We start from the raw sequence: 24174 nt of genomic DNA, 5'->3' as shown, positions 1-24174 counted from the left end.
ATTGGTAATCACAGAGAATAACAGAAATATTAAAAGTAAAATATACAGATATATTTCCAGGCGTGAGAATGAAAAAGTCTTTGAAAAAGTCTTTTCTTCATGTAAAATATCAATAATTTTAAATTTGTGGATACAATTTAAGCTGGACATGTTTCTGTGAAACTTTTACATTATAAGTATACTAATATTTTTATGGAAATAATTAAAATAAATAATTAACATAAAATTAATTATTTATATTTAAATATAAATAATTAAATAATAATAATAAAACAGACAAAAACTAAATTATTTATACCAAAACTAAAATTTATTTAAAATATGAAACAAGTAAATATGAAATGCAATAAAGAAAAAAAAAAGTAAAATAAAATCTAATAAAACAACTACAGCTCTAACACTGTAGTATGTCAGTGACACTAAATGCTGAGATTTACCTGTTTGGCTACAGAGACGTCGCCGTCTCCAAGAACAGTATGCTTGCCCTGTCGAATACAAATTGAATTTCATCTAAATGAACTTAATCTGCATGAAAAGCTGCAATATCTTTCTGTGAGGGGGCAATAATCCTGGGCACTTGTGCCAAGGCCAACAGAGGCCTGCATGTCAGTGATACTTTCATCTAAATATACACTAGACTGACGGCAGCAGGTGAGAGGGGCCCTGCCAGACGCTCGCCCCAAACATCACGCATACGGTGCAGCTTGTACCCAAGTGTCTATGTGTGTGTGTGTGTGTGTGTGTGTGTGTGTGAGAGTGAGTGTGTATGTCCTTGTTGGGTGCGGTTGGGGCTAGGATGCCATCTCCCCTTCACTGTGGATCGAGATCTGAACCAAACGCAACCCAATTTTGGGTTTCTCTTCAAAGCCAGCTGGTCTGGCTTGATTTTCTTTAGCCTTTTTTTTGACGTATTAACAATCTTTTTTCTTTTTTTTTTTTTTTTTTTTTTTTTTTTACAAAGACCGGCCCGCAGCAGGTGCTGAGGGGTTGACCTTCCTGGAGAAGAACGCTATCGGACTGGTAAGTGACCAAAAAGCGTCCAAATTGAACGTTTGGCGAATAAACGACGCGTCTGCGGTCGAACATAAGTCAATAAAGCGCGTGTGCTAGCGTGACACAGTATTTCAACACGTCTCGTTTGGGGAATGCAGACCTGAGAATAGAAATAGAAAGATACAAATTTAGAGAGGTGGGCTTTTTTTCGGGACATGGTTTGCCTTCGCAAATAGATATGTTTGTCTGGGAGATGATCGCCGTTGACTAATATTGTGTCAAGCTTGTTTACGGCTCCTTTTATGACAAAAAAAGCTTCAGTGCGAATTTTTTGTCGAACCGTTTGAGGGCTTTATCAATTAACCCACATGTTGTGGATTTTCCTTTTCCCAAAAATGCTTGCTAATACGATCCCATTGAACTAACTGATGATTACATGTATGCTTTTCCCTGTCAAAAATGCTTGTAAATCTCTCATTATGCTACCACATATTGCTTTAAATTTTTTGTCAACTTGTTTTATTTTAATTTTGCACAGGTTTTGTATTTCTTTCTTTTTTTTTTTTTTTTTAGTTGACTTGTCTGTCCATATGCATCTCATTATTTTTTTTTTTTGACGCCTAAATGTTTCACAAATAATGATAATGGTAAATAAATGTTCCAAACGGAAATGCACAACTTGTTATATGCACAAGCATTCTATATTATACCTAAATCTTGGATTGTTGGATCTTCAGCTTGTGTTCTAAGAAAATTTTTTTTTTAAAGGTCAGTCATTTTTGACCCGGGAACACCAAATTAGGTAAAGGATTTCCGAGCTGAGCGCAAAGGTTAAATGTAATTTAATCCGTAATACTGCAATAAAAAATGAGTACGTGTTTTAAAAAAATTGGTGTAGAGACCATTTTCAAATAGAAATTGCTATTAAATTGCAGATTTTTTTAAAATATTTTTAGAAATAGAAAAACTGAAATAGTATTTTCCCGTACTCTTTGTTTTACTTCCAACATACAAACTAAATAAGTGTACATAATATTGTCTTAAAATTAGCGTTAAAGCGTGCAGACTGTTCACTGTCCCCAGGAGAAGGTTCTTTACTGGTGCTAGATCCCCTTGTCTCTTTCTCTATAAAGGCCACAGCTGTAGGGTATCCATCAAGAGTGTTTGAGATAATGAAAGGCACATCAAGGGCATTCGAGGTGCCCACAAAACCACCGATTCCTGCCCACAACCACTGCAGCCTTCTCGTCTTACAGCTTCGGTTTCAAAACAAGACGCCGTGATAATGCTATCCTTATGTACTGAGTGTGAGTGTTTATATAGTTTAGACTCTCTGGCTGTCCCGATGGTTGATGCTCTAAAAAAGCTGAATGTGTTTAAAGAGGAAGCGCAAACTGACCCACTTTGGATGTTGAACGTCAATGCAGCAAGATTTGCATGTTCAGCTGCACCGAGCTCAGTTTTTCCCGCATGAGTTTGTATTTTGACATTCAGCCTGGTTAGTTTATTAGAATATATTGAACACATTGTATTCGAAATCCACGACAAGGTTTGTTTAAAAAAACTTTGGATATAGAGTCTAATTTATTTTAATATAAAGTAAAAAGGCTACATTCAGTGCAACTGAGACACGAATTGTTTAAATGAACTACACTTAAATTACTTTTTTTGTATTTTTTTTTATATTTATATTTTAATTTTGGCTATGGATATTTATGTATGTGTGTGCATATATATATATATATATATATATATATATATATATATATATATATATATATATATATATATAAATGGCTTTTGTTATTAACAAAAATGTAATAAACGGCAAAAATGTTATCTTAGAATTCTTACTATTTTGACACTGTATAGAAAATTATACTAAGTGCGCATATGAAATGTATTTTTTATGTGTCTGTGTATGTATGTATGTAAAATATATATAACATGTAAATATGTAAAAACGTGGCTTTTCACGCTCATTTTATACATTGTTTAAATCTAACATTTTAATTAAATCAAATTCAATCCAAAAAGTATGTTTGTGTGTATGTATATATCTATATATATATCTATATATATATATATATATATATATATACTCACACACACATAAATACATACATTTTTATTTTTTGTTTGATGCTGTATTCATGCTTTCGTACATAGGTTTCAACCAACATCATAAATATAATGTAACATTTTAGGCATAATGTAGTGTAATATGAGACACGTAAAAGGCATACCTGTAAGCATAGATATCAGGTTATGTAACATGCTGGGGGTTGGCGTGCCTTTAAGGCAGGTTTAGAGACATAAATGCCTGAGAACTCGTCAGGCGAGGAACATAATGCAGCACAATCTGAACTGAGTTGTGCAGGACTCCCTCAGTGAAACCAGAGCGTGAACTTTAACAATAGAAAGCATGTTTTCTGCACTCATTCTTCTGCATTGTGGTTTACAGGTGTCTGGCCGTGAGCCGTGGCCTCAGTGACACATGCAAACAGCTATATCCTAATGCGCCGATGGTTTAGACACGAGTAGCTGAGAAGTCCTCTGGGATTGCGTTAAATAATTTTGCAGCACAGTCGCAACAAAATAGGCTAGATGGGAGAAAAACGCCCGGTATTTGTCAGGAAACATAAAAATAAAAATGTGGTCAATATTTGCTCACCCTCATGTTATTCCTAACCTAAAAGACTTCACTTTGCTATTCAATTAACGCAGAAATATTCACTTTGTCCAAAAGGAGTTGGGCTTAAGTTAAAATATTTGTCTTTTTAATGCAAACCTGTTGCTTTAAAATAGAAGCGCGCTTCAAGGCGGACTGTTAATTTGACCTTTTCACTGAGGACCTATCCTTATGTCTTTCTCTCTGTAATGCGTTTCTATGGCAGCAGGTAAATTGCATGCTGCGCATCTGCCCGTTTTCTCCTCGATATGAACTGTATCAAGCATTCACCGAAATGTGTGGACCTAGGCGACACGCAGAGATTCAGGAGCGACACCGCATTTAATATGGTAACGAATAGTTTCGTGTGTGAACGGAGCAGAACTCGCTCTCAAAATTGCCACAACCCCAACTTTTCGCCCACAAAGTCATGTTAGGCGATTTTAACTAACCTCCATCTTAGGCGTTTTAATTTGAAAGGCCTTTTTAAATGTTGCCAAATCCGCCTATTGTAAGCCACGCTTATTACGCGTCTTTGAGCTTGATGTTTGGCCTCGGTTTATGGAGAGATACATTTTATAATATTAATAAACTAGGCAGGTGCAGGTTGCGATATTTTGGCGTGCGACTTATTTATCCACGTTTGGATTTTAATCGATTGTGGGCTTGTTCTTATTCGCGGGTTTTTAAACCTTAGATCTGGCAACACAAAGGTGCTTCGTTTTCGGCGATTTCTCGCACGGCGACTCGCGTTTAGATTTAGCTGTCGCCTAAATGCACAGAATTACTGCGTTTAGCTGCAGCGTGGCCTAACAATCGCAAAATCCTAATACCTACAAACACGTAATATTACGCTAAATGCATTGCTAAACTTCGCTTTACCCTTACTCGCACTTGGCAGCTCAAGGGGAAATTGTTCAATGAAAAACATGCCCCCCTCGGAGCGCCCATGCTCCTTTGTGGGTGTCAGCATTAGAGGCCTGCCAGGAAAAGTGTTGGAAAGGTAAAGGGGTTGTCAGTGTTCTGTGTCTATTAAAACACACCCGGAGCTTTTCTTGGACGAGAGCGGTTAAACTGTTTCCGCTCTCTTCCTAATGCCCGGTTATCGAGATAAACTTTAAAAAACGTTAACGGACCCGGTCTCAGATGAATGAACAAATACATAAGCCCTCTGATCGAGCTGTTATGGTTATTGAAAGGATGTGGTGTCTGGATTTAAAGTGCAATTCTCCGACCCGCCACTGGCGCGCGCTGATGAGTCACAGAGACGCGCGCCGCTAAACTTCACTGATGTGTTTCAATGTGTTTTTCTAATTTCAGTGATTATTCCCCAGGCTAATAACTAATTCATACGGTTTGATGAATATTTCATTTTTCTAGGTGCCAAACGAAGGACCCGAAAGCCTAAAAAGCCCATTTGATGGAGACACAAAAGCAGTGAGGATTCAGAGGGAGAAGATAGTGAAGTCGAGACAGGTTTTGAGCAAGTGAGCAAGGTAAGAAAAAAATCTTCTTTTTTTTTTAAAACAAATCAATAAATTACAATTTTAGACATTTTCTTTAAATATCCCCTTATCTAAATTGTGTAGGCTAAAAAACAAATAATACGTAAAAGTTATTTAATGTTGCAATTTAGTTTTATTATTAAACTATAAAAAATTATACCGTAGCCTAAATTGAACCAGTTAACGTAATTATATAAAAAATATAATATACATATATTAATATACCAATTAAAATATTGATCGCAACAATTAGGAAATTTATTATTGTATATTACGCCATAATATTTTATCATTTAACGTGTATTCTTTTAACTGTAAATAAAGAAAAATAAATATTAAAGATGTTCAAAGAAATTGTTAACTAAGTACAGTAAGTTTCCCTTAAAATAGCTGGACGAACTCTGGAGCGCGTTTATGGAAGACGCGACGCTTCGGTGATTAAAGACAGCGCTAATGCGACGCGTCGCGTCACACGCGCGCGGGTGTGAGTTACAGTACGCGTTAGCCCCGCCCCCTTTACAAAGAGAGCGAGACAGAATAATTCTCTCTGCTGTGTGACGAACAGACGCTCGTGAGGACCGTGTCAGTAAACTAGAGGAGATCTCAAACACCGCCGCTTCACCCGGGATAACTCCGGACGCCTTCAGTTGTTTTTTTTTCCCCCTGCTTTAAACAAAAAAAGAAAAAGCTTTCGCTTCCATCGCTGCATGTGTCAAAACCAATGAGAGACGCGGAGTTCGGCGATCATTCTCACATCGACGCGCACATGAAGCGCTTTGTCGCGGTTCTGGATTTGGAGAGCGCGTGAGGAGTTCTGACCATTAGCACCAGCGCATGCATGCTTTCTGGACCTGACACACTCATGCATTACAAAGTAAGTTGAGCTGTCAAAACTAGAAGCTTATGATAGAAGATCAGTTAGTTAATAGTATAGTTTAACGAGCAGTTGAATAGTAGGGTAAAATGGAAAAGTATACTATAGTAGTATAGAACGGAACAGTTTAACAGTGATTCTCCTGAAGTATAGTATAGTTTTGGGAAGCTGATATATTCTAAAATAGAATAGCACGACTGAAGTATATACTAGAGTAACATAGAAAGGCATAAACATACAGTAGTATGCTAAAATATACACTATGATAGTAAGTATAAAGTAACTAGTATTGAAAAAAAGTGATATAGTATAGTTTAAGTAATTTAATATTATATACTATAATGTAGTTAAAGAGTAACCATGAAGTATAGTATATATTAGTTTAAACGATTTAATATTATATATTAGAATAGTGTAGTTAAAAAGCCGTAGCATATAAAATAATAGTGTATGCTACAACTGTAGTATGGAATAGTGTAACAAGAAACTGATTTTAGAAATACAGATAGCTTTATGATTATGCATCGGCTGTGCTATTTTAGTAACGTGTTATTGTTATTTATTCATTTTTATTTTATGATTTGAATGCTTTTGGTAACACCAAACAAGCAACTTTTCCAAAATGGTGTAATTGTATGAATAGCGTCTCTATTTATACCCCGCTGTGGTAATTGGAGAACTGTAAACAAGTTATTTTATACGGCAGCTCTTACCGAAACGAATGGCTTTACAGTTAACCTGGAATATCCAGGATGGGGATCCCAGCCGTTTAGATGAGAGCAGCGCTCTGCGCCGGTGCTTGTGCAATAATAATGACCAAAGGGCAAAATGTGATCCAGGAAAGCCTAGTGCTCCTCCCTATGCTTAATAACGCTCATTGTGGCCGTTTTTTTCCCCCCGTGCTCTTTTTTTTAGTATTGAAAGAACGAACAAATCGGCATGATTTTTGAGGCAGAGAAGCTTTCGAAGGGTCTTGCACTCAAACAGGAAACGTGTGCCATGCGCCGAAAACTCTGCAATGTGCCTCTCAAAGTATGGCACGCACTTCGACTGTTTATTGCCATCAGGAAACTATAAACCTGACGTGTGATTGCATTAGTTAGCGGCGAATGATGACAACTTAACAGCAATAAATTATGACAACAACAGCCACTGTGTTTTCATTCACACCAGCTGTGCGCGGAGAGAGACGGGGATGAAAAAGTGGTGTAAGTAAAGCCAATGTTGATGCATTTTATCATTTGGAAAAGCTAATCGCCCCCAAAAACCCTCGATTTGGATGCATTGAGAGGCCTTTTAAGGAGCTTCGTTGGTTTGACGTGTTAAGGAAAGTCCGGCAGTTTCCTGAAGAGCTAGATGGGCTAGCAGTAGCATAAAGGCTATAGAGACGAGTTGTGTAGGTTATCCCGCTGGGTGGTCTGGGTGCTGGTCAGACCTCCACGGCACTTTCCTTGGTTTTCTTCATTAGCCACTGAGTGAAATGCAGCGAAACCTCAAAAGTATGTCACCAGCATCGTTCTTGAAAAAACAGCTGTGCTGATTATACCTCCTGAGTAAAGGCATTTTAAAAAATGTCATACAAATGGCAATTTTTCTGATGTGCAAAATTTAGTATCTAACCTCTTTTATATATTTAAGTATAAGTGTTATGTGTTATTTTATATATATCCATAAAAATGTTATTTTATATATATATATATATATATATATATATATATATATATATATATATATATATATATATATATACTATGTATATATATTCCATAATAAAATGTACTTGTATATATATATATATATATATATATATATATATATATATATATATATATATATATATATATGTTTTATTTTTTTTTATCTAGCAATTGTATAAAATATGGATTCTTATGGATTTATTGTAAATGAAGGAAACCAGTGCGCGTGTTCATTATTTTTGCACTCTGCATATTCAAACCTGGTTTTTAACCCTAGAAAAGCTAGTAAATGAAACCTAAGCTCTCCTGCTCTGTGGCTTTGCTGATCTTGCTCTCGAAGCAGTTTTTCGGCACAGCTTGATTTTGCCACAAAAAACCCCAGATTTTTTCCCCCGTCATGTAATCTGTCTTTGTCACCGGTGTAAAATGCTCAATTCACCGCGTTACATCCTCCAGTAAGGAGGCTTCGCACAGAGAACTCTTTGTACGGTGGGCCGTATATAGCGTTAATCAGCGAACACCCCTCCGCGCTCGACGCGTGCGTCTGGGGATATTTTTAGTGGATCATGTGTTCGTAGTTTAGTGTGAGGTTAGTTAAAGTATTTAAGATGTGACTTGTCGGCTCTGAGGTAACAGATACTGCGTCCACTGTAACACGGCACTGGAATCCTGTGCAGTTTTTCCCATTAATGGGACAGTCAGCCGTTTTATTGGGCTCCTGGTCCTGTCTGTCCATCTTTTGGACTGGGTTGTTATGACATCTGCACACTGACAGGTTTCAAACGGTGCAGGAATCCCAAGCCAGGTGTCTCTCAAAAGACAAATGCACATTCTTGACCTCCTGAGGTCTTACAAAAGTCCAGCTGATGAAGGACGGTTAGCATCAAAGCCATTCTTTGTGCGTCTACAAATTTAATAGCTTCGTTTGTGAATGCTAATTGGTTAATGCAGGATTCGAGACAATATAGCTACTACAGCATGCAATTTTAACCTATCAGGGACTAGAAGGGAAGAGTTAATATATTACTATGTTGCCTTAATAAAGCAATGTTTAAATAAAAAGTTGTAATATATTCTGAAAAGCAATTGAAAGCTCACCCAAAATTAAACTATTTTATAATTTATTCACCCCCATGTTGGCCTTGTGGAAAACGGCATACAATGAAAGCCATCGGCGTTCAATGTTGTTCTTCAAAATATCAACTTTTGCGTTCCTTTAAAAAGATTTGGCTGATGAAATAATGACAACTCTTATTTTCGGGTGAACTGTCTCTTTAAGACACTCTAGGCTGTGCTATATGGTGAATATCTCATGCCATATTGCTTAAATATAGCATTGACCTCAGCCAAAAACCTCAACGTTTCTCCATCTTCAAAATTACAGAGGTGCAATCCACGTTTGATTGTAGCAAACTTGCATGTTTGTGGTCCTTTTTTTTAGGCGTGACCATGTTGCTTGGATCATGTAAGTTTGTTCTTTGATTATGTGTCAGAATTTTTCCGCCGATTCCCACAATGAGGTTTACTTTCAAAATGAGCGTCTAAAGAAGACCGGCGTTTCTCTATTCTGCATTAGAAGGCGCAGAAGCCTTGAGAGCAGTGAATTAAATAAAAGCACGTCGGCTTTTAAAGTCGCATACCCCAAAACGGTTCTTATTTGATACGTTTGTCTCAGTTTTGATGAGCCATCAAGTTCAGCCACTGCTTCTGCTGCTCAGGGTAAAAAGTTCAGAATTGTATTTTTGGAACTGCGTTTACACGCGTAGTGTGTTTGGTAGAGGAAGTCTGCGAGGGGGAGTTTGAGGGGGCCGTCGAGCGGAGTACCTGCCGTCATCCTGGTTTGGTTTACAGCTCTCCAGACTTTCCACGTCACTTCCTCCCCATGAGATCGTTCCCATGCTGCTGTAAACACCCACACCCAGACCTCCAGATCAAATCCAATTCTTGTGATGCAGATACTGGGTGAGATAAACAGATCTAGTGAAGCACAGTAAACTTCAGGGGCTGGATTCACAGAAATCATTTCTTAAAGGAATAGTTCACCCAAAAATGAAAATTCGGTCATCATTTACTCACGCTCGAGTAGTTCCAAACCTGTGTGACTTTTCTATGTTCAGCCGAACAGAGGAAGATAGTCTGAAAAACATTTGTAACCAGATTGTTTTGGGTCATTGTTGACTTCCATAGTAAGTCAACGATGATCAAAATAAACAAAAATGATCGTCATAATTATTAACTTACTTGTTTGTACCAGCTTTACCATTTCTGCGCTTTTAATCTTCTATTTACTTACTTATAGTGGCCAGTGAAACACATATCTCACATAACTACGAACATAGAAAATATCTTTCTTCCACTTTTCAAAATGAAAAGGCTAGCATTTCTGTTACTGGCGCTTGTGCTTAAGTTTAAGAACGTAAGCAAACCACCAAAATGAAATATTAAACTTTAGGGTGTAATTCAGAGGATCAGAGGTAGAAACGGCCACGTGCTTTCTTCAGGTCACTTACCTGCTGCGTGAGAGCGCGGTCCCGTACACGCTGCCAGCGGCTCTGAGTGCCAAGAGCCGAGAGATCAGCCTACACTGTGAGACTCGCTCTGATGTCAGAGCCAACCAGCTGGCGAGATCTGTTCTCCACGTCGGGCAGTCTGACAAAAACACTTAAGGATATCGATCACAGGTCTGCGTCTAAGCCGTGAACTGCTAACAGCAGGGCAAGTATGCATTTACTCTTGGCAAATAATATACAGTCGGCTTTGACTTAAAAAAAAAAAACCAAACACACACACACGCATATATAGATAAATGCATATGTATATAGGTGCTTCATATTAACAAATAAAACAAACTTTACATTATTATTATTATTGTTAAAGAGGTAATCTGGTGTTCAGAGATTTGAGGCCTTTAATATTTAAATAAAAAAAGTTCCCTCTACTCAGCAAGACTGATTTGATTAAAAATGCAGAAATATTTGTAATATTGTAAATTTATTTAAAAAAAGAGAATATTTTGCATCATTACTCCTGTCTTCAGGGTCACACTGTCTTTCAGAAAGCGTTCTAACATGCTGAATTAATGCTCAAGAAACTTTTTATATTATCATCAAGGTTAAAATTATGCTGCTTAATATGTTTTTGGAAACCATGATGCTTTTTTTCAATACATTTGTTTATTTGAATTAGATGATAATGTTTTGTAACATTGTAAATTTCTGTAGTGTGCATAATTTCAAAAAGTGTAGTATGCATCATTTCAGCTTTCTAAAATTCTTGATTCTGATTGGTCCGTTTTGGCAGTATGTGGACAAATATTTATGGATTTATTTGCTAAAATTGTATAAATGTAGTCGGTTTCTTACGTATTTATTATATGTACCAGTTTTGTGCCTCATATTATTCTTCATTCTTATTATTCTTATAAAGTAACATTATTTAATCTCGATTTAATATTTCCTGTTTGTTTATTTTCCCTATATTTATGCATAATCTAAAATTTGACTTTTTTTAAAGGTATATATTGTAAAAAAAATTAATTAATAGATTTAAAAGATCATTGATACTGATGCATTGATGAGCAGCACTGTATTAATGTCATGAATGCACTGCTTTTAAAATAATGTAACAGAAAACAGAAGTGATATCTTAGCATGTGGCTATGAATGGCCACAGAGTTTCAGTTGGCAGTGTGTATCGGTTAGCGGTGAAGCGCAAACACGGCGCACACACACTGAGAGAACACAGCTGTGTGACACACATATCCACAGCAAAAGGAAACCATGCAAATGAGCAACCAACTATGAGTAATGTGCCAAAATGCCTTGTGCTCTCGCTGTCATAGTTGAGAGTTTTTTCCACAGAATATTAACCAAATTGTTGCTAATACATCGATCGTAGCAGTATAGACTGCGATTGCAAGCTAAGCTTTTGTAATTGGGTCACCGAAAGGCCTGCAAAAAACTAGGACATAATTTGAGATTTTCCATTGATTTGGGCGTATGAGGAAGTGTAGCATACCAGGCTAGGAAATCGTCTATTTTTCTCCTATTGGCAATAATTCAACATAAAGCTTAATTTTGCAAAATTTGTGCTATAAAATGTGCCAGTAAGCGTAATTAAAAGTGATTTTTATTTTAGTTTCATAGATATACTGTTACAATGTTACCATTATTTTGAGTTTGATTTCTTTTATTAAAATATATTTTTGTATTTAATTTAATGCCATTCTAATATTTTTAATGATGTCTATCTAGCTTTTATTAATTTGTAAATCGTTTTAGTTTATTGCAATTTATTTATTGTATTGCTCAAAGTTCAACTAAACAAAAAATACCCCTAAAATTAAGTTTTAATATTTTTAGTATTTTTAACTAATTAACATTAACTTGAACCTATATTTTTTTTAAAGGTTTGTAGTTTGGTTTTTTTCTATTAAATATGATTAACAGAACAATTTTTTTGGAGTGTGAGCCAAAGTCAGATCTCTCTAATCTCGCGCTAAGCGGACAGCATCAACCATGGCCCACGGCTGTTCACGCACAGCGCTCCACCAGGAGCCGTGGGTTCAGGATATGGGAATGTAGCGGGGCGTCTGGGAGCTGGTCTCGTTCCGTGGTACGACTAACCTCCACAGCTCGTGTGCTCTCATTGAGAAAGACAGACGCTGTCTCCTCTTTGTCCTTGGGAAGTTTTGAGGCGAGCCGTAAGGGTGGGGCGGAGAGTGACTCGTCCCCATTCCGGCACTGATTGATACAGTCTCTTGGCGGCCGCTGCTCTGAGCCGTAGCACACTCCCTTGATAGACAGCAAAGACATGTAGGAGTCCTCTCCATGAGATACAGCTGGAGGGAAAGCTGGCAGAACGTATGTTCTTGAACATTTCCAGTATGTATTTGAAGGCCGCTGGGTCATTGAGATTGATTAGCAGTGTTTGCCGCGGTTCTATTAATACTGCTTATACCTGGATAAACCCCTAAACTCAACTATTAAACACCGTTCTGTGAATGAAACCATGAGCTACCATTAAATTTCTAATTTGTTAGGAGATAAATATTCTATAAAAAGCTTAGCAATATCATAGAAATGCTCTAGCAACCACATAATACAACATGGCAATCTACTAAATTGCTATGCAACTGCATAGAAATGCTCTAGCAACAGAACCACTCAGGATACCTTAGCAACTACATAATGTTGCGCTGTAATTTGAATCGCTCAAAACACCTTAGCGACCCCATAATAACACCCTAGCTACAAAACCACTTAGAACACCTTAGCAACCACATACTGTAGCATTAGCAACCTTATCACAACACCCTAGCAACCACATACCATACATTAAACTCACCCAGAACACCTTAGCAACTGCATAACAACACCCTAGCAACAAAAAACCTCTGAGAATACCTTAGCAACTACATACTGTTGTGGTGTGCTTTAAACCACTCAAAACGCCTTAACAACCTCATCACAACATCCTAACAACGAAACCACTCAGAACACCTTGGCAACCCCATACCGTTGTGCTGTGCTTTGAATCACTCAAAACACCTTAGCAATCACGTAAAACATCCTAGCAACAAAACCGCTGAGAATACCTTAGCAACTACGTACTGTTGTGCTGTGCTTTAAATCACTCAGAACACCTTAGCAACCTCATCACAACACCCTAACAACCGCATACTGTAGCATTGTATATAAAACCACCCAGAACATCTTAGCAAACAAACAACAGCACCCTAGCAACAAAACCACACAGAATACCCTAGCATCCACATACATTTGTGCTGTTTTTAAAATCACACCTTAGCAACTTCATCACAACACCCTAACAATCCCAAACTGTAGAACCGTACTTAAACTCACCCAGAACACCTTAGCAACCACATGGCAACACTCTAGCAACAAAACCACCCTGAAAGCCTTATCAACCTCATATTGTTACACTGAGCTTAAAATCACTCAAAACGCCATGGCAACCTCATAACAGCACCCTAGCAACCGCATACTGTAGAACTGTGCTTAAAACCACTCAAAACACCCTGGCAACCAGCTTGCTATGAGGCCCTCACAGTGATGGTATAAGTTGTGTTTTATCAGCAAAGCTCATCAGTCCCTTCAGAATGATGAAATTTGCCAGTACTTTCCATTTTGTGTTTTGAGGAGCGGTTTATGGGAAGAGGCATCTTTTATTGTTTCTACTCAGTGATGTCACTTCCTTGTGAGGCCGTCTGCGAAGATTTCCTGTCATTATGTCCATTTGTACGAGCTGATGGGTGTTGTTTGCAGAGAGAGTCAGAGTCAGCTGTCTGACACCTCCGGGGTCTGCCAAGAGCTCTGAGGATCTGCTCCAACGTGCTCCGACAAGTTCCTCTGCTGCCTGGCACGTCTTCAGCGTTTCAGATGCCCTGAAAGATGGTGATAATGAAGTTGTACAGGCTCCAATCTCAATTGTGTTAACTGACGGTAGCCAAGTTATGACAGAGGCTGTCTTGAAATACTTTTAGATGGATTTTTGTTTATTTTCCTCCTTTTTGAGGTCTTTATTAATAGTCTTTGTTATCATTTTGAGGTACCCTAACCTTAAAGGGATAGTTCACCCAAAAATATTTATCTTATTTTATTTTATTTTTCAGAAAAATATATTGCCATATTGTCCGACATTGGCAGATTTTACGTTTTGAGATCCTCTGACCCTAAAGGGATAGTTCACCCAAAAACTAGTTTGTTTCTTTTTCTATTTAAGCCTTTTTTATTTCCAAATTCCATGTTTAATGCAATGCATTACTTGCCAATTCTTTGCAATTATTTGTGAAATTTACGAGCAAAAAAATTGTTTATACGTCAGACTTATCTTGGTAATATTAAAAGCAAAAAGAAGTGGCTTTTTTAATAATATGAAACATTTGTGTCGAATTAAATATGTGTGGCTGTGTTTATTTGTGTAGTGCATTTCCCACCTGCCGGTAGTTTCAATTTCGCCGAAAGTGTTTTTTTCGTCTTAGCGTTGTTTATATGTTATTTATAATTAATTCCACTGTAATTTATGTTGGTTTCATGTTTATCTTTCATTCCTGATCTGTTCTGAATACTTCTAAATTTAAAGAATCTGTTGTGGTAGCTGCTTACCTAAAATGCTTTAGAAACCGCTTAGCATCATGCTAAAAAAGTCATTAGCATTGTGGCAGTGAGTTAGTAGCCAGGCACTTTTTCTTCGGAAAATGATAAAATCGTGCTGATAGGTGATGTCGAGAAGGGACGGGACCGAATGTAAATTGGATTTGACTTTATGCTAACTCCGACATTGTGTTTAGCATGTGCGCTAACTGCTAATTTACTACTCTGAGGCATTTTTTTAATACATATTCATTGACTGCACAGTCAGAGATAGGATTTGTTTAAGATTTACTTATGTGTGCATGAATGACACATTCCCCTTCGGGTTGCCCTTTTACCACAGCTAATTTGCAAAGCGTTAGCTGCTGGCTAGGAGGTCTCTCTGCCCTTCTCTGGAAGTTGTCCTGGGTCTAATGGCCCCTCAGGAGACTGTCTCAGTCATATCTAGGTGTTATCTCAGCGCTGTTTTATTTCGGTGGCACCATGCCGCTCTTCACAGGACGAGGAGATATCTGTCCTCTCCTGCTGCCCTCGGGAGAAGCAGAGAGGCAGATTAACAAAGTGACTTAATGTTGCACATTACTCTCTGGAGATCCCTGCTCCTGGTTTCTTGGCACCAGGCCGCCCTCCCTCCTACTCAAGTAACAGAGCGGCTCCTCCCACGCCTGTCTCTCTCCGTCTTTATCTTTCCGTCACATGGGTAAACACACTGGCATCTCTGACCTCTAAGTCATTTTGCCTCGGCATGTCCAGTTCCTGTGGGGTTTTTGCAGAGTACTTGTTCACAATTTTAGTACATTTACCTGGCAATTCCTTCTTTTTTCCAGTGGCTTTGGTCCGATGTTGGCAGCAGGATGTTAGAATTTTATTCCTTTTTTTTTGGTTTTTTATTTAATTTAATTTTTAAATATTAGCTTTTAAAAAAATATTGTTATTAGTTATGGGTATTGGTCTGATATTGGAAGTAGATTATAATTTTTTGTATTTTGTTTCATTTTGAAAATAGATTATTTCATGACTATTTCTGTTTTGTGAACAATATTTTTTTTAGTTTTTATTTAAAAAACACATATATTTAAAATAAAATCAATAGCATCCAAATCAATAATTGTTGTTGTTATGTAGATTAGATCTACTTTTATTTGAACAAATTATTGTGTATTATTTTATTTTGAAATATTATAATTTGTTTATATTTTTAATTATTGGTATTTTTCTGATATCGGAAGTAGATTGTTTTTTTTTTTTTTTGTTTTATTTTATTTAATTGTTTTTATTTTATTTCATTTTGGAAGTGGATTATGCTTTTTAAGTTTTGTTAAATAAAAATGTATTTATTAATTTTTTAATTAAAAAAACATACATATTTAAAATAAAATAAATAAAGTATCCATATGATTAATTATTTTGAATATGCAGATTAGATCGACTTTTATTTTATTTAATTTTATTGCCTTAATTACATTAAATAAATAAGTAATAAAATTAATTAGAATATGTTTTTTATTTTATATAATAAATTATTTTAATTTGATTTATTTTATGTTTAAAAAGCATAGATTTTTATGTTCCCAATTGGTATTTTGTAGAACGTTTCTCACAGTTACAAATCTGGTTATTGGCCATTGTAATATTTTGGATACTTTTTGTTTTAAAAAAATAGCTGCTGAACTGCATAAATGACTGTCATCAAACAAGACAACAATGTACCCCACAGCAAGCACAAGATGTCCTTGAATAACTTCTGCTTGAATGGCTAATCCTGAAATGAAACCGCTACACATAACCAGACTGATCAGTTAGCTGGAGATGAGTGAACTGGACATCATCGGCCGAGTGGCTAAAGGGAACTCTTTGAGTCCGGGTTTAATGGATTACATGTCCTGAACAGCTTAAAGTTACGTAAGGTCCACCGTCCATAACACTGTAAGCTAAGTTGGATAGGTAGATGTAGAATCTTGGGATCCATAAAAGTCAGTAAGAAATAGTGTTTTGTGGGACTTTGAATGCAGATTTTACGCATACCAAAAGACACTCTGCATTTGATCTCCGCTGTCTTGAATTTACTGTAAGTTTCCATTTTTATTGGCATACTCTCTTATCCGAGCGGAGCTTGCCGAGGCTTTTATCGTTTGGTATGCTTTTCAAATTCAAATGAAAAGCTGTCACAACATTCCTGTAACTTCCTCTTCTGATGTATCATCTGCTTTTTCCATCTCTCCTTCATAAATCCTTCACATCTCTCTGGCTTTTATCAGTCGACTTGAAGCACAATCAAAAGGTCACATGCATTGCCAAGTTGTTGACCATGTTTAAGTGAAGAGAAGCACTTGCCCCCTGAAGATCTGTGCTGCTGGTTTTCAGTTTCTGCGCAAGCCGCGTGTTTTCCTCGTGTCTCGTTATGTGCGAGCATTTCACCGCTACCCCCCAAAGCTCTCTGCTTTCTCTTATTTGCATTGTGGGTTGCCCTTGAGTTTTATTTCCTCTTGTGCTGGCTGCTCTGGTGCTTGCGCTCTCTGAGGGCCACTGACGACCGCAGCCATCTGTGTGAAGTTGTAGGGTTAACACAAACCCTGTATTGCTGATGAAAACCTATTAAAATGTACATGCATAAGTCATAGTACCTTCTAATGTATTACTATTGCCTTAAACCTTTTAAAAATTTATTTATTTCAGGTGTATTTCACAGGGACATTGCACACCAATAATACATAATTGTACAATGTGCTAGAATTAGTCAAGAGACTATTTTGCATCTGCAGTCCTTGGACTGATGGTATAATTGTCACCCTAAAAAAAAAAAAAAACAATCAAGCAAAAATAGTTGCAATGGTTAAAAATGATTACAACGTAAAAAATTATACTATACCTAGATCCAACAAATCAATACAATAGTCAGATAAAATATCCAATATATCCCCAAGGGGAAATTAAATTTCATAAAAGTAATTAATATATTTAATTTATATTTAAGCATAAACAGCAGAAAAAATTGTATGATACTTAATGCAAGATACTTAATGCACATTTTTATATCTCAAGCACATTTCTGGATCAAATTGTAGAAATAATTCCATTAATATAGTTTATATATATATATATATATATATATATATATATATATATATATATATATATATATATATATATATATATTATTATAATTAATACATGCTTCTATATTTAAATAATAAAATCTGTGTTCTCTGAAATTAAAAAGTGTGTGTTATAAAGTACTTTTTAAAATATTCAAAATAATATGTGTGTGTGTGTGTGTGTTTTTATATATTAAATTCAAAACAAAACATATTTTTAAAAGCTTATATTCTATACTTCATGTTCTCTTTAAATATATAAATATTTAAACAATAATACTCCAAAGGAAGTTTTTTTTTATAAATATTTAAACAATAATATTCCAAGGGAAGTTTTCTTTTTTTTATTATTATTGCTATGTTAAACACGTTTTATAAATCAGTTTACATAAATTTTTGTTTTCCGAAAAAAAGTCCTGCTTTTGTATGCCGCTAACCAAGACGCTCGTTATTTTTCCCACATTCAAGCATATGAGCGATATCGCACATCTGTCTGATAAAATCTGTGCGTCTTTCTCTGTCTCGTCTGTTCAGGAACGAACGCCGGAGTCTTTGAAATAAGAGGAACGAGCAAAAAGAAAAGACTGCGCTGAGGATCGGAGCGAGAGCGAGCGAGAGAGGAAGGAAGACAAGTGTGTACAGTTCTTTTGGAATAGGAAGGAATACCAGAACGAAATAATGGGGAGGAAAAAGATTCAGATTGCGCGGATAATGGACGAACGCAACAGACAGGTAAAAGAGATGTTATCTAAACGGAAAGAATGGAGGCGAGGTGCTCACTTCACAGAAATGCAATAAATCTTAAGCACATACTCTCTCTCCCTCACACACACACACACACACACACACACATACGCCAACAGTATGCATCACTTAAGGAAGTGCCAGCAGCTTCTGACGACAGCATCACAAGACACTCACAAGCTGGATTCTCACTTTGTCTGCTTTCGTTTTTCACATGTGTGTTGCGTGTTTGTGTGTGAACGTGAAATATGATTGTCCTAAATCATCATAATTGCCGTTTTTAATGCCTCTTTAATTGCAATATTAAATGCATTGCCTCTGCCTTAGAGGATATGATGTGGAGAGTCTGAATAATTGAGGTTTGTAACGGAGCAGAGGAAACCGTGCCTCTACCAGCGGGTGTGTCATTCACCACAACTAGCGGTTTCCAAACTATTACTCACCCGGGCTATTAGACGGGCAGGATCTGAAGCCACATCTGACAACACTTACGGAGCACGTTGACCTCTACCTTCCTGATCGAACCAGCTTTTCCCTATTGTCCCTGACGTTGTGACTTTGTGGCACGGTTTATTTCATTCATAACTTTGTGAATTAGGTTCCTTCTGTACTTATATTTACCGTTTATAAATCTGGGCATGTGTTGTGCAGCAGCTCTAGCGCAGGGCCAAACATGAAATCATGATTTGGAGCGGGAACTCTTCAATTTCATGGCTAACGCTGATAGCTTCAGGTCATACCACCCGAGTGCTGGCTCTTAATGAGCTAATAACCATCAAGTATCCTTGAGAATTGAACTCACCGTCTTCAGGTTTCAGCCAGGATGAACTCAGTTAAACTCTTGCTGGAATTTGAACTGGAGTGATGGGACGGCGAATTTACAGGCTTGCAGTTCAGAGAAACGTAATGAATTATGGGAAGTGAAGTTTTCGATCTGTAAGTGTTTAAACTTGCCTTTACAAAGTTACAAGCGCATTCAAATTTGAATTCTGCCTCCGGTTTGGTACCTCCATTTAAATTTAGGAACTGAACTGGAATTTAAAAGTCAGTCGCAATTCAGTTCTGAATGGTAGTTTAAAACTTGGAATGTAATGAGCTAAAAATAAAAACGTTCATTTGCGGTTCCATTTCCGGGTTTGGTATCATTTGTTCATGTTTTTAGAAGATAGAAGAAGTCCCTCACAAAGCATTTATTGGATTATAAATACAGTAAAAGCCGTAAGATTGTGAAATAATAAATGTTTTTATTATAAATAATATTTTTGAAAATGTAATTTGCTCCTGTGATTAAAAACTGAAGTTTCAGCATCATTACTCCAGTCTAGAGCATCACATGATATTTCATAAATCACTCTAATATGCTGATTTGAGCTTAAAAAACATTTCTTATGTCATCGTTGAAAATTGTGAAGACATTTTTTAGGATTCTGAATAGAAAATTCCAAAGAGCAGCGCTTATTCAAAATATAAATCTTTTGTAGCATTGTACTTAAATGTCTTTGTTGTCACATATGATCAAGTGAATGCATCTGACGCTAAATAAAAGTATTAATACTTGCAAAAAAATGCATTTTGATTGGTAGTGAACTTATTTGGGTAGTTAACAAATAGAAACTGCGTAAAGAAATTTAACATAAAAAAAAGTGGAGAAAAATCTGTCTTTATTCCTAGAGTAGCATATTCCTTACAAATAGCATGAGAGAGGTTTAGAAGAAGAAACAAGAAAGGTTAAGTGTTCAGCCTGTTGCTTTACATGTTGTTCTTTGCTTTTGAACAATGTATCAGTGTTCAAGTGGACAGCAGCTCAGGACGCAGGATAAATGGTTGCCTGTCATCTATGTTTCCTCCCCCCCCACCTGTGTCCACCCCCCTTCAATGACCAGCATAGGGCCGGAAGCCGAGGCAAAGCCATTGTAGAGGGGAAGCCATTGGACCCTTCCTGTTATGACAGGAAATGCGTTCAAATGTGCTTCCTGACCCCCAGTGCAGTGGCACGATTAACCCCCTCTGTGCGCCCACCCTTTCCCGTGTTGTGGTGGTGAAGTTCTGTGTGGATCTTCTGTCTGAGACGTCTTAACTCGAGGCAAATAAACCTGCGTGCATCTTTACAGGGGAAGCACGATTGTGTAAAGTTAGCTGCAGCCTCAAAGTGCATGTTAGTATCAGAAAGCATAGGAAAATGTAAAAAAAAAAAAAAATGTCTTTGTGACTCAGACATCTAAGGTAAATCGAGACAGGCTGAACATGGCAGTAAATGCATGCAGCGCTCAAAAGGCGGACGCTTTTTTTTGCCCGTATGTGCGTGTGGGGGCGTCTCAGTGAGCATGTGTAAGACATCTGTCGCTCCCGGTGCATGTGCATGTGTGTGTGAGTGTGAGCATAATCTAAATCATGTGGAGGTGAGAGCATCAGCGTGCTGAGCGGTAGGAGTGAGAAGATCACCCTGCTGGAGTTTGTTTGTGACAGAGAGCATGACGTCCGAACTCACGCACAGGGATCAGCGACACACAAACACCACCAACACCATCTAGATTAGAGCTTTACATGCATGTCTATTGCGCATCGGCATGCATGCATGAAGTATACACTCTTGAAGGACAGAAAAGTCTCTTGAATATGTTTTTCTTAGATAGAAATGAGATTAAATGGAGAACATTCTGCTATATCTCACTGTAGAGTTTAACCATGATCTGAGCTATGTGATTAATATTAATGTTAATCATGTTTGTCTATTTGGTATTTTATTTCTCCTGAGGAATTTTAAGAAAGACATTTGAGACAAATAGCTCCCGCTCAAACTGTAAAGCATGGCGCTGGCAACGTCATGGGTTTGATTCCCAGGAATGCATGAAGTGGTGAAATATAAAACTTGAGAAGTTCTATACGTGAAGTCACTTGATGAAAGCATATAGGTAAATGAGATAATTTTGAATTCCATTAAGTCAAGTTATGAAAAATACACTTCTAAGCAATGCATTTATGCTCCATGTCAACATCATTTTCAAATCTATTGTATTGCATTTTAAGATTTTTTTAAAGAAAGGGAAAACTGATACTTCGCTGAGACATAATTGAAAACTCTTGAGTTATGAAAGAGCCACCTGTGAGCAATACGCTTTTACATTATTTGGGGATTTTCGTTTCAATTCATTCATTCTTCCTCTGGAGAAATTTCTGCTACTTTAATGAGACCCATCTGAGAACTCCATTAGGTCTCTGAAGCTAAAAGCCAACTCTTAGCAATTACCTTTCCTTTCTATCTCCTTTCGTTGCCAGAATTTGATAATCCAGAGTTTGAATATTTCAGGCAGATGCCCAAGAGAGTTCTTCGGGTTTTGTGTGGCTGTTTCTTACTGAATTTCATTGCCATCTCATCACAGATGGAGCTTGTACTGTGAGGGTTTAAATGGTGTCTTTGGGAAATTGTCCTTTCCAAATGGAACGTGTGCAACGCTGCCGGCGTGCCTAGGTGATGCTGGGTCATCATTAGCCAAAGCAATCCTATGAACCCTGCCACCCAGGGGCTGTCAATTTGTGAAGCGTGCTGGGCAGAATTTCACCTTGAACTCCCCAGTCTAAATTTAGCATGGCACGCAGAGCTCTGATAGCTCTCAACCAAGAATACCCTGTCAAACAATTTGGTTATGGACGGATTGGCCATGTACGCTTCTTTTGATGGGACATTTTACTGAAGTGCCAATGAAAAGAATTGCAAATGCATTTGAATAACGAGGCGATAAAGTTCTTATTGTATCAGTTCGCAAGAAAGTATCGCTAAATCAGATCCATGGAGTTGTGGATAGGATGTATTTATCTTACAAACATTTCTTGCCGTGAAATTCTTGTAGCTCAAGCAGAAGAGCATGACTTTAACAATGGAAAGGTCACGGGTTTGACTCCCTGGGAATGCATGAACTGACAAACTCTATACCAGGCAGTGTAAACCTCTATGGATACAAGCATCTGTGAAATGCAAAAAAATTGTCAAGCCAAGTCACCTTTGTTTATATAGCGCTTTTAACAAATCAGACTGTGTCATTTAACACTTAACAGCATTTAAAAATATCAAATATGAGAACAGCGTGTCAGTTATGTATAATGACAAGATTAAACACTAAATTGTTCAATTAAAGCATTTCTTTACTAAAGTTAGAGACATCATTGTTCAGCTCAGTTCAGTTTAAATAGTATCTGTGCAATCAAATCAACCATAATTGCTGGAAATTAAGTGTAAATAAGCAAGTTAGGGAAGCCTGGTGAGGACTTGGTGATCATTTATGTTGCTCTTGTCCCACAAGTAATTAATTTGTTTTGTCTTTAAATGAGAGGTATCAAATTTATCCCAATTTAACCCGCTCTTTTTTTTTATCAGGTTACGTTTACAAAGAGGAAGTTTGGACTAATGAAGAAAGCCTATGAGCTGAGTGTCCTGTGCGACTGTGAGATCGCTCTCATCATCTTCAACAGCACTAATAAACTGTTCCAGTACGCCAGCACCGACATGGACAAAGTTCTGCTTAAATACACTGAGTACAATGAGCCCCATGAGAGTCGGACTAATTCGGACATCGTGGAGGTGAGTTCCCCTTGACAGTAAGCACAATGTTTTTGATTAATAAATTGAGGGAACTCGAATCAGATGCCTCACCGAGAGATCAGGTAGAGTTCATTTTGGTAGAGTTTACAAGTAGTAGGATTTGACACCTGGCCCGTGTCTGGTGGTGATTTGTTAGGGAACATGTTGTAATAGTCCTTGCAAAAGACGTTTGGCACATGCCGTTGTGCTCTATAAGAGCGGATCAGGCTAAAGGACAGGGACAAGGATTTTACCGTATCTTGTCAGGACCACATTACACAACCGGTTTAAGAGGACACGGCAGGTGCCACTGTCCAAGCCAGGTGGTCTGCACGGAGACTTAAGATCATGCTTGCTCATCACTGCCACCTTTTGTGACATGTGAGCTCCTGAAAAGTTCACGGGGCAAGCGTGGGTAGCTTTAGGTAAGGGTTTCCTAATCTAAGACTTCAGCGTCTTCTGCTGAACTCGCCACCAAAGAGCAACTGCGAAACTACTCTCAGCTCTTCCAAACCACCTGTCAAGACCGACTTTGGGAAGAGAGAACTTGAAGGTTCCCACCCCACATGCATGAAAGGCCATGGTGCTCCCATTGGGAGCAGTGGGAAAAATATTTCCCCTGGAAAAGTCCCTTTTGCAGTAAAAACAGCCGATTGATTTGCGTAGAGGCCCGGTGATGCCACACAAACAAACTCTCTCCTCTTACTAACTAAGTAAGGGATGAAGAAAAACACGCAATAAGAAAGAGGAATAACAGTGCGGATGCTGAAAGGGGTGTTTTTAGGAGCTCAATTGTGGTGAGGGATCTCTTTATCTTTGTGCGTTCGAGCATGAGCCGGTTATTGTTTCACAACTCACTTCACTTGCACATAACAAGCTGTGAATTCGAACTCTATTATTATAC

General features: G+C 37.5%; 1 protein-coding gene across 3 annotated transcripts in view; it reads left to right on the top strand.

Moving 5' to 3' along the window:
- The first annotated feature begins 790 nt into the window (after positions 1–790).
- mef2ca (myocyte enhancer factor 2ca) overlaps positions 791–24174 on the top strand; it is a 38689-nt gene continuing 15305 nt past the window's right edge. Inside the window, exons 1-4 of one of the 3 annotated variants that reach the window (XM_043231522.1) lie at positions 791–1020; positions 5045–5160; positions 18485–18682; positions 23067–23270. In XM_043231522.1, the coding sequence (XP_043087457.1) occupies positions 18629–18682; positions 23067–23270 (258 nt within the window). In that variant the 5' untranslated portion in view covers positions 791–1020; positions 5045–5160; positions 18485–18628. The remainder of the gene's footprint in view (positions 1021–5044; positions 5161–18484; positions 18683–23066; positions 23271–24174) is intronic. The other 2 variants (XM_043231523.1, XM_043231524.1) reach the window with 2 other exon arrangements.

The sequence above is a fragment of the Puntigrus tetrazona genome, unplaced genomic scaffold (genome assembly GCF_018831695.1).
Source record: "Puntigrus tetrazona isolate hp1 unplaced genomic scaffold, ASM1883169v1 S000000373, whole genome shotgun sequence".
Lineage (NCBI taxonomy): Eukaryota > Metazoa > Chordata > Actinopteri > Cypriniformes > Cyprinidae > Puntigrus > Puntigrus tetrazona.
Note: the sequence above shows the minus strand (reverse complement) of the source record. Positions and strands in the feature narration are given on the sequence as shown.